Source organism: Acanthopagrus latus, chromosome 1 (genome assembly GCF_904848185.1).
Source record: "Acanthopagrus latus isolate v.2019 chromosome 1, fAcaLat1.1, whole genome shotgun sequence".
Classification (NCBI taxonomy): domain Eukaryota; kingdom Metazoa; phylum Chordata; class Actinopteri; order Spariformes; family Sparidae; genus Acanthopagrus; species Acanthopagrus latus.
In genome coordinates this window covers 6,940,132-6,951,863 of record NC_051039.1, presented here as the reverse complement: position 1 = coordinate 6,951,863, position 11,732 = coordinate 6,940,132, and the positions used below count along the sequence as shown (strand labels likewise).

The window sequence follows — 11,732 nt, the reverse complement described above, 5'->3', positions numbered from 1 at the left end:
TTACTGTATCTAGTTATCTTGCTTGATCGGTTGCAACACTGCTGCTATAGTGTGTTCCAGGTATTGTGTAGTCTGTACTCAAACAGTAAACTCTTCCTCAGTAGCATCTCCAGGTTCCTCCTCGCCTAATTTGACACACCTGCCAACATTTTATTAGAGATAATTAAAGGGCAAGAGCGATCAGAGGGTCCCAAAAGGAAATTAGAAATTGGTTAACGCTACCAGAGCGGAGTACAGTCTGGGAGAAGAGTGCAGCGGGGAGTCGAGGCTGCAGATATGCAGCAGGGTCACATTGGGTCATATTGTTCATGATCCACTAAAGGAAGTGCTCTTAATATCAGAAGTGTATTGATGTGTTTTATATGTTAAAGTATAAAACACAGTATAAATATTTTAAGTTGTATCTAGTGATTTCAGCCGAGTAACTGCAACGCTGCTGCTAAAGTTTGTCGAGTTGAGATTAAATGTGTAGACTCGCATTATATGCAACCACACAAACAAACAGTGAACTTTGTTACAGCACCAGGAACCTTCTAACCCACTGTAACACGCCTGGACACGAGTGCAGCGGAAATGCAGAAATGCAGCAGGGTCCCGTTTATTCAAAATGAAAGCACAAAATCTCTAAAATTAGATTTAAACATGATAAAACAATATTACTAATGTAACAAACGTTCTTGTGAACAGTAATTTCAGCTGAGCAACTGCAACACTGCTGCTGAAGTTTGTCCTTAGTCAAGTGGAGACTAAATGTCGCGTTATGCAACCACACAAACAGTGAACTCTCCCTTTGTTATGGCGCCAGGTACCTTCTCACCTACTCTAACACACCTGGACACGTGACCGGTAAGTCACTTGTTTGTGCATATCAGCCTTATCACTAATGCTATTACATTTAGACAAGTAGCTCTTTCCCCCCAGTTATGTGTCAGACAGTCATGATTGTATTTAAGCACAGTTCAAGCTCTCAGGTCCTCGAAGTTTAACAGTGTTGCTTTTATTTGTTTCCATATGCCTGTCCTGAAATTTCAAACTCAAGCAAATCAGTAAAATTGTGTAAATGTGGATTTGAGTTTGTGTTGAACTGGAGATTACACTGAAACAAAATGTAGAATTACCCCAGTGATGGACCGTAACTCTCCAGAGATCTGCCTTAGAACAGAAGTAACACCACCAGTTCATAGTATTTGTTTTATCACAGTTTATTGATGATACATTCATTTCAATTCTTTCATTTTGAATTAACAGATTAAATATTTATTCATGTTAACAGCGTCTTTGTGTCTTCTGGAGCTAGTGTTCAGCTGCTCGCCATTGTCAGGGTATTAATTAAGGGATTGTTTGTTAATTCATCAGAATAATTAATTGAATGAATGTTATAAATGCATATTATCTGAGGTAGTGGGACAGGTTTTTTTGTATAATACCCAAGTTGCCCAAGTTGTCTTTTAACAACATATAGTAAGCCACTCATTATTCCTCACCACATCACCCATCACCCACATCACATCATTACCCATTAAATGTTGATTGTTATTTAATTGAAAATGAATTCCATAGATGCTGTTCTGATCCAGCATCCATGGATGATGCTGGAAGAAGTCAGATCCATGAAGGCCCCACCTCACAACCCTCGAGACTCACAGGAACCTCTGCGAATGCCGTGGAGGTTCTGTTTACATGCCAAGACGGTTCACAGGTAAGTGGGATGACCAGTGGGTCCTGCATATGAATTGGAATTAGTGTAGCATCCACACGAATTCAGGGATGGGACCCAAGGTTTCCTTGTAGAACATTGCATTGCAAAGAGATAATCAATGAAGAAGTCAATCAATAGTATGGATCAGTTATATTCACTTGATTGGTTCTTTGAAGGTTTTGTCTGTAATGTGTCCAATGATGTTCTTCAGTTTTCCAGAAATCAACATGATTCATTGTAATATGATGTGGATGATAACAGACATAGTGAAATATACAAGATACAGATGAAAAACTTAATGTAGTAAAATTGAGACAGCATTGTCAGTTTCTAAAATTACAAATCTCCAGGACAGTTCAGCCTTTAGTGACGCATCTCTAAGTCCTCCCTAGTTGCACTCGACCGAACGTGTCACCAGCTTTAGTTTGATTGGGTTTTTGGGTCCAACCATGCCTTCAGGATCCATTGTCAAAGGAATCTGGGGAATGAATAAGTTCACTAAATCAGAAACTTTCTCTGAGTACAAATTATATAAAACCATTAATGTAGAATTTATCAACCTGAGGATGTCATTTAAATATGTTCACCTCCGTCTCCTCACAGACTGAGAAGCTGTAGCTCTGTAAAACTTCCACCAAGGCCAGTTTAACCATCACCAGACCAAAACGCATCCCGATGCAGTTCCTCGGCCCGAACCCAAATGGCAGATAGGTGTATTGGTTGATGTTCTGCTTGTTCTGCTTACTAAATCTTGACAAACAATTATACCGTAACACAAGCAAATAGAACTTACATGACTTTTGAGGGCTGTGATTGGACTAATACAAATGACTAAAGGATCAATTCAAAACAATTACATTATTTCATTTTACTAATGCCATACACCACTCTCTATTAGCAAATACATTAAATCATTTTGAAACATCAAGAGTTGTTAGGGAAACCAGAGATATATATTTATTATCAGAGTTTCTTAAAAGCTGACACTACCTCTCAGGTTTGAACTCCTCTGGCTCCGGCCACAGCTCTGGGTCATGGTGCAGAGTGTAGACTGGAATAATAACAAGTATGTTTTTTGGGATGGTAACTCCACTGACCTCGACGGTTCCTTTGGCTGTTCGCTCCAGACGGGCGACTGGAGGGTAGAGCCTGCTGACAAAACAAAAATTAGCTTAAAAATACTGAATGTCTTTATCAGAATGAATACTTGACTCACTAACCTATTGTTGGCTCAAGTCCCTGCCCTATTTAAATGTTTTAAAAGAAAAAATCAAATGTGGACAGATTCACTATCCTCTTTTCTAACAACTCTTCTTCTTCTTCTTGCCAGGGACGTCAACATGTTGGTCTGCACTAAAACACCTTGTCAGAAATCGGATGGACTGTCATGTAATTTCATAGACATTCATGTCCCTGACAGCATGAATTGTAATAACTCCTTTTCTTAACTTTATTGTATTTACTATGAAAACTTCTTGACCTAACATTACATCGTCAGTCTAGTCTGTTGAGACGTCATCTAGCACATGAAAATTGGCACATTACCTCAGACCCTCACTGACAACACTGTCTAGGTACTCCATCTGCACCAGAGCTTCATATTGGATCGGACCCTGCAGAGTTGACACGATTCACATTTTTGAAAACTGAAGTTACATCGAGAGAGTGAAATAGAGAGAATGTTGATGAAGGTTCTCAGTCATCCAGGTCATGTTAAATCTGAGGGTTGTATCGAGGGCAACTTTTTACACTCTGTGTGGGAGTGTCCTTACAGAGTCATTAAGGACATGTGTGAGCTCTGAGTCGACTCCTGTACCAAAAACGTGTGCTTTACCTTATTAGGGAAAGTGGAGTCTATCTCCACTTGCAAGTGTTTCATCACTTCAGGGTTTCGTGCCAAACTGTAGGCCAGTAAAGTGAGGGTGGTGCTGCTCGTCTCATAACCAGCGAACATAAGCATTGTTACTTGTGAGATGATCTCATGATCAGTGAGGCCTGTTAGGAAGGCAGGATGAACAGAGAGAAGATTCAGAAGGTGTCAGAACCTTTGGTGTGAATACATGTGAGCATGAATGTGTGCTTTTATAAGTATGTAACATCACTGTGTAGTTACCTTTATTTTGCTTTTCATTCTCGGATCCATTGGCAGTCTGAGAGTTGATCATGTTTTGAAGAATATCTTCTGAGTTCTGAAAACAGGTCAGATCATTTGCATGCATGTTCACGTGTTCATGTGTGCGTTTGTCACGTGGTGTGACAATATACATTATACCATGAGATGACAGATATTTGAAGGCTAGTAGAGATTTTGTTAAATGTTGCAATTTCAGTGGAGTTTTTGAATATCAGCTTTTTTTTTTGTCTGCTGTAAATGCAATTAAGTACTTTTATTTGTAAGATTCAGTGTCGGATCTGAGGCTTTGGATCATAGTCAGCAAATGATCTCTACACAGATTCTCCTGAGCACATTATGGTAATTTTATCCTTATTTGCTGAAGCTTGACTTTTTGTAAAGCACATTCTTGACCTCTGTAACAACACTTCATTGAAGATCAGACATTATCTATTGTCGACGATCATGTGCAACTGTTTCGATGTCAGGGTATACTTGGAATCAGAATCTTAGGCCAACATAGATGAGATATCCTTAAATAATGCAGAATAAACAGATATTTGAACATCTTAAGATGAGAGGATTTAGTCAACTATCTGTTGATGGTTTCATGAATGGATTTCGGTAAATTATTCCACAAAGTCATATAGTGTAAATATTTATCATGGTATAATCAACAATCAGACTTTATTTGTATAGACATTTTCAAACACAGTAACACAAATTGCTTATAAAATTTGTCATATTGCATCGAATATTTTGACCATATTGCGCACACATAGGTGTGTGTTTTTTCCTGACCTGCTGTAAACTCCCATTGCGTTCTGCTCTGACCTTCTCCACAAACCCTTTAAAGAAAGTAGTGGTGGACTTCGGGAAGAAGGAGACTCCCAGCAGCTCCAAAACAGGAAGAAATATGGGAAAACATGCTGCAAAGGCAAAGGGGGTAAAAACAATTTAAAGGTCCCATGTTGAGCTCTTGTTCAGATTCATACTTTTATTAAGGGTGTCTACTAGAAAAAGTTGACATGCTTTAAAGGAATATTCCAGTGTAAATTTAATCCACAGTCTAACACCCCTTGACACCGAGTAAGACCCCCCCCCCCACACAGATCATGTTTGCAGTCTGCTAGCTTACGTAGTTTTAGCAACCTTAGAGATGGCCGCAGGATAACAATACATTGCAGTATATACATCCAACAAGGGACCGCCATCAAAAAGCTGCAAATAATGCTCAGAAGAGCACCAAACCTCAGCAGCAGTAGAAATAGCGTCTCAGCACATAGACTGAGGCATCAAACCTCTGCTAGCTTAGCTGGATTGCTATTGTAAAGTGAACACAGCTCACAACTCTCCTGCCGCAGCTTCCAGCCCTGACGAGTTGACTACCGAGTGCAATTAGTTCCGTTCTTTTCCCTGTCTGTTTGATTGCATTTCCATGGAGTGTTAATCATACATTTTCATCCTTGAGCTACTCTACTCTGCTTAAATTTATACTGGAATATCCCTTTAATGTTCAATGTTGCAGAAATGAGAAAACAAAAGAACAAAATCACAAAAAATTGACTTAAACATCATAAAACAATATTACTAATCTAACAAACATTATTGTGAACAGGAAAGGAAGTGCTCTTAATATCAGAAGTGTATTGATGTGTTTTATATGGCAATAAGGTATAAAATACAGTTTAAATATTTTCAGTTTGTGTCTAGTAATTTCAGCTAAGCAACTGCAACGCTGCTGCTGAAGTTTGTCCTTTGTTGATTGGAGACTAAATGTTGCGTTATGCAACGACACAAACAGTGAACTCTCCCTTTGTTACAGTGCCAGGTACCTTCTCACGCACTCTAACATACCTGGACACACATGACTGGTGAGTCACTTGTTTGTGCTTATCAGCCTCATCACTCAGGTTACCACACTCAGACAAGTCACTCTTTCACCCAGTTAGGAGTGAGACATGTTTTAAAAAAAAATTATTCAAGTAAGCACAGCTCAAGCCATCAGGTCCCCTTTCTATTCCAACGTCCAAGCTGAGCGGCAGTCATCATTTTTCAGATTCATACTTTTATTAAGGGTGTCTACTACAAAAAGTTTACATGCATTGATGTTCAATAAACACATTATTTCTGTCATACTCTCCTGCAGCGGTGAGCAAATTGAGTAAACTGTACATATATTTAAATGCACTGTATACTCCGGGTCAACGGATTAGTGACCTGGTCGATTTTTGTATCTTAGATTCCAGCATCAGAAATATATATATTTTTAAATGCAATTGCTGATAAAATAAACCATACATTTCAAAGCTCCAACCTAAGTTCCAAGCAGAGCTGTTGCCGTAACCTATGCAAGCGGCCTACGCCCGTAGTGAGCATTTATGTGTGTGCACGATATGTCACAGATGTCACTTTGAGTCTCAGACAGTACCTTGGAATATGAAAAGCAATAGCGGAATTCTGAAGAGCTTGGAGAGATGGGTGATGAAGGGACCTGGACTTGAAGGGTTGCTGGTTGTTTCCATATCCACACTGAATACACAGCTTGCCATCGTGTCAACAGTATAGGCTCCAAAGAAGCTGGAATACACATGTCACACAAATTAAACAAATCACTGATAAGTGGTTTATTCCTGTGCCACAAATAGGAGATTACCTAGTTGGAGACAATGCCAAGGAGCATAAGCTGGATATCAAAATTCTTTATGGTGAAGTTATTGAGCGAAGATGTTCATGTTTACATCAATGATCTCTCAATCAAAACAGAAATTTTTTTTATAATCAGACCCATTGAGGGAACTTACAAGCAGTAATAAAAACATATATGAACAGTGAAATTATAGATTGGCTCTTTCAACTTTGCAGATCTCACAGAATCTGAATGCTGATACACTCGTCATCTGTGGTGAAATATAAAACCAGCAAGTATTCGCTCAGCTTCAGACAATAACAGCCCAAAAGCAACAAACTCCATGAACCAACAGTTCTAAATTTCACACATGAACATGTTTGTTTGGTTCATCTAATATTAAGAATTCACCGCAAGTTATTACTCACTCTTTCATAGTTATAACTTCATTATTGCGCGCTTTGGACTGCAGGCAGGTTGTCAGCTTGTGGGAATGATGTTTCATGATGCTAAACATCTTAGGAAAAGGAAAAAGCAAAACATTCACAGAAGTACATAATGTGAAGATGAAATGAGTTACAGAAAATTAGTAAAGTCGATAATTTACCTCTTTTATACGGCCAGAGGTAAAGTTAGGAGAGAGGATGTTACGAAGCTTTCTCCAGTGATCATCAACAGCGTTCACAGCATCAAAGAGCTCCCCATTCAGGCGCAAGTTCTAAAGAAGAAGAGCGGTCAGCACACTTGTGTTTAAGCATATTTGGGTTCACAATTGTCCATAATAAACTGATCCTACAAACAGGTATTTTCTGTGCAGTCACAGCTTAATAGTTTAGAACAATAACAGCCAGTTTAAGCAATAGATGATAATTTACACACCATGCCAGCTGTATGCATTGTCGCTCAGGTCTATAAATCGGAACCAAACTTTTCCCAGACAGGTGTTCAGGCCAGAAGGTAAACAGTTTTTGGCCACTGAACCAGCCTCCTGTTCGTGTTCTGGTTTGATAATGTTTGTACATTAACTGTCAGAAAGTTGAGTGTAATTGAAAGTACACGTTTAAGTTTAAGAGCGATTAATGGACTGGCTGTTCAAGCAGAAAGTTTGATTTGTCAGACACGATAAAATGTCTCAGCATGTCGATTGGGTCAGTCCATGTGCTGCACTTTAGTATGGGGCACTGAATGTAAAGTTGTGCATGCTAAAATAAACTATGACTTGTCGCTACATTTAGCAACAAACCACATTTAAAAAAACATACATGAATTCTAAAATGTTACTTCTGGCCAGATTTACAGCAATATATGTGAACTTTGTGATCTTTACTTATCTTGTAAAAATGTAAAGTCAATGTTAAATATTAAATCTAAATGTTGAATATTAAATCTAAATCTAAATGTTAAATCTAAATGTTAAATCTAAATCTAAATGTTAAATCTAAATGTTAAATTTAAACCTAAATGTTAAATTTAAATCTAAATGCTGAATGTTCAATCTGAATCTAAATTCAACATTTAGATTTATATTTAACATTGAGATTTAGATTGTTAATATGTGCCAGTTCTCACCCGCCGGTTGGTGAAGTAGGTGAAGCACTCCTTCACCAGGATGGTTTTCAGCATGTCAGGGTCCATCACAGCTAGCACAGGCTTCCTGAACTCATATCCTCTGGACATTTACAACAACAGAAAATTAACATTTTGTCCATTTAGTGTAAAGCTATGGGGTCAAAACCTGACAAACAGTTTGGCAAAGCTTAAAATCATGTGGCTTGGTGTTGAACACAAGTAACAATAATTTTACCTAAAATATTGACCGTAATCTATGTTTAATTTATGTGTTTTCATTACATATGCAATCTACAAAAGTTCAATTAAATGTGTTCCATTTATCTTAAGTTTTTACATCATGTTGAGTAAATGTGAATGAATTAATTGACTTAAACTAATTCTAATGAAAGTAAATTAATGCAGACTTGTACATAAGCCTTAGCTGTTTGATCAATCATAACATATAAAGTTATAGGGAACAACGTAAACATAATGTGTTTCTCAAGCGTTATTATTATTCTCTCTTCTCTGATGAATCCCACATCTATATGTTTAATTTATACACACTGACTCGACATGATAAAATAAACGCTCTTTGCTTTGAATGTAACCCTTTAAATTGGACTTGTGTTGTAGAATTAAATGAAACATTTCTATTGAATTAAAATACTCAAAGTAAATGTTTTGGGCATAGGTATTTCTTGAGCGTAGGGTTATTTCTTACAGTGTGTTAACATTGTGCCACATGAGAGCATTTACTCACCCCCACACTCTCCCATACTTTTTTGCACACTCCTTGTCATCTAAGTAGTAAACCTTGTAACAGAGAATACATTTTCAAATTACATAATTGTATCTTCACCAACACAGTTCATTATTTAACTCATATGACCGAAATCATGAAATTATGGTCATTTAGCTTTAAAGGTTCACGTACAACGTTGTGCCTGCCAACTGTTCCCCAGTACATGATCGGCTTGGGACCCGGGATCCCCAACTCCTCAAATGTCTTGTAAGTCCATTTGCCATACCTGTTCACAACATTACATCACACCTTTAAATAGTGTCAGTCAAATTACTCTTAACTTGAAAGGATACAGGTTAATGGTTGGTGCATCTCTGTATAAAAGCAAGGAATCTCCATCTGTGTGTGTTCCTCAAATATCTCTGCAGATCAGGATCAGACTGATCTGAGAGTTTCCACATGGCTGCTTCGTGGTTCAAGAGTGTGCAACGTTGCATTTGTTTGGACTATAATGACACCGTTAATAAATCACTTCAGAAATGCTTTACGAATTCCGCTAGCATTGCTAACCATAGCCACCATAGTCACGTGCGCACCAGAGCCAATCACTGCAGAGCTCACTTCCACGACACACCTTAAGAAACATGCGGATTTATACCTGCAGCAGCGCGAGCTGGACCGGGATTTTGGCGGCGGTTCGGTCCCGTTCTGTGCATCTAAACTGACTGTTGTGGATTAATGAGACTAAACGAGTCCAGACCGAGTCTGAGGAGATCCGGAGACGCCTATGGCAAGCTGTTCTAACGTTTAATCAAACCACACTCCTATCTGTAATTGCATTTTAGATAGCCATAATTGCATTTCTCCTAGTCAAAATTGTATTCTTACTAGTCAGAATGGTAATTAAAGATATCTGCAATAACATTCTTACTAGCAGAAATGCTAGTTCAAGATATCTACAACTTTGATTGTACTAGTCAAAACTAAACTTAAGATATCTAAAAATACTTAAAAATTATAAGTGGCTGTTTTAACATATAATAGTTAGACTGGATATGTATTGCCGATACCTTTAATTCACTTCTTCCTAGTCAAAAAGAACATTTCAGATATCCACAATGACATTCTTCCTAGGACAAATGACGTCACATTTGCCATTCATGTGTATTGGGCTTTCAATTTCAGATATTCACAATTACATTCTGGATATCTAGAATGAACATTCGAGATATCTGCAATTGAATTCTTACTAGGAAAAACTCCCATTACAGATATCTTCAATCCAATTGTTACTAGTCATAATTTTCATTTCAGATATCCAAAATGCATAACTATGTAATTTTGAATATCCAAAAATACATTGTGACTAATAAAACTGTCATTACGGATATCAACAATCTGTATTATGACTAGTAAAAGTGCAATTGTAGACATCTGTATATACACTGTGGATATCCATAATGATATTTTTACAAGTCACAATGTATTTTTGGATATTCAAAATTACATTCTGGATATCTGGAATAGTTTTTCATTTTGGATATCTGAAATGAAAATTATGACTAATAACAATTGGATTGAAGATATCTGAAATGGGAGTTTTTCCCAGTAAGAATTCAATTGCAGCCCACCCACCCCCACACGGCCCACCTCCTGAGTCGACTGACGCACCGGCAGGTCCAAAACCGGACTTGGGGGGTGAATAATGTCCGCCACGCATTTTTGCGAACATTGCCGTGACGTTAACTTTGTGTCTGGTGCAGGAAGAAATGGTACAAACAGGTTTTTCTCACGAAAGTGTCCGCAAGAAGCAAGTTTGGTTGTGGAGGAACAGGAAGTTGTGGGAGGGACAGAGGCGGATGAATGACAGGCAACGACGCTCGGTGTAGTGACAGCCAGCGGTATTGAGAGTTGAGAGATTTGTGACATTTAGCGCGTTTGGAGTGTATAGTTAGTGTGTAATATAGTGTTTAGTGTGTAGTGTAGTCGTTTTTTTGTGTTGTGAGTCAAAACAAGGAGGAGACTGCTGAATGTGGAACAGGCAGGAATGAGCTGAGGAGCCCTGAGCCGGCATTGCATGTATTTAAATGTAAATGGTTACATATAACTTTGTAAATTCAAAAACTTATACACAAATTTAGCAAACATATTTGTGGTTTTCACAGTAAAAAAAAACTTAACTTTTTCCTACTCTGATTTTATGTTATATTGTGATTTTAGGTCCATAGTGTTAATAAAGTATGTCAAAATGTAAAAATAACTGTACAGTCACACATGTGAGGTTGTGCTGAAAATAATGACACCAAACAAGGCAAGGTAAATAGTCTTTAAGGTGAAATATAATGATATAGTCAAAAGTAGTCAAAAACAGCCAATTATATCCCTGACGTCCCACCTAGAAACACAACCTCATTTGGCCATCCATGAAAAAGCTACTTAACCACCTATAGGATGCGTCCTACGGGCAATTCACTTGTTACTTTAAGTGACCGATTTCACCTCAAGTTCTTCTGAAAGTCAATCGAAAATACCACTAAAATAAATCGAACGTAACACTCTTACATTACAAATACACTGATACATGTGATCAGCAGAATCCATGTTTCTAAAGAGAAGAAAGGAAGGTAGTCCATGGCTCTCTGTTGCTCGACCGCACTGTTGTGATCTCAACTCTGCACTGAACTGAACTCTGACCGCATGTCCACATCACGTGATTGCACACCCTCCCTCCCTGTTATATAAACTCTGGCTCTGCTATGGAGGACCAAAACTGACAATATCAAAAATACTAATAAAATCACATAAATGACTCAATTGATAAATGAAATAGAAATAACACTAAAAATAAAATGTAGGCATTCTTTAATTAATAAAATGTGACATAAACTGCTAATTGTGTTTCTGTATTAATTTACCTTTTTATAAATCCACTTTTTTATTTACTGTCCCAATGTAATTTTCCATTTATTAGTTTTTTTTCTTCACATTTTCTCCC

General features: G+C 37.8%; 1 protein-coding gene across 2 annotated transcripts; it reads right to left on the bottom strand.

The window, feature by feature from the left end:
- Positions 1-257: 257 nt before the first annotated feature.
- LOC119027210 (cytochrome P450 3A30-like) lies at positions 258-11,466 on the bottom strand. 2 transcript variants are annotated; one of them, XM_037112181.1, is made up of 14 exons: positions 11,300-11,466; positions 8,930-9,023; positions 8,756-8,808; positions 8,011-8,110; positions 7,049-7,159; positions 6,870-6,958; positions 6,244-6,392; positions 4,614-4,741; positions 3,813-3,888; positions 3,534-3,694; positions 3,245-3,312; positions 2,690-2,848; positions 2,287-2,449; positions 258-2,177 (listed from the first exon to the last, which is right to left on the bottom strand). In XM_037112181.1, the coding sequence occupies exons 1-14, from the start codon at positions 11,368-11,370 to the stop codon at positions 2,088-2,090; spliced, it is 1,512 nt and encodes a 503-aa protein (XP_036968076.1). In that variant the 5' UTR covers positions 11,371-11,466; the 3' UTR covers positions 258-2,087. The 2 variants fall into 2 exon arrangements, with proteins under 2 accessions (XP_036968076.1, XP_036968081.1); XM_037112186.1 differs by having other exon boundaries at positions 11,133-11,435.
- Between the last annotated feature and the right edge of the window lie 266 nt (positions 11,467-11,732).

Excerpts from the sequence above, each read along its gene's own strand:
- LOC119027210 (XM_037112181.1), bottom strand. The coding sequence starts at position 11,370 with ATGGACTACCTTCCTTTCTTCTCTTTAGAAACATGGATTCTGCTGATC. Across the intron at positions 8,111-8,755 it reads AAGTATGGGAGAGTGTGGGG|AGGATATGAGTTCAGGAAGC; the intron begins GTGAGTAAATGC and ends GTAAATGTCCAG. Across the intron at positions 4,742-6,243 it reads ATTGCTTTTCATATTCCAAG|CATGTTTTCCCATATTTCTT; the intron begins GTACTGTCTGAG and ends TTGCCTTTGCAG.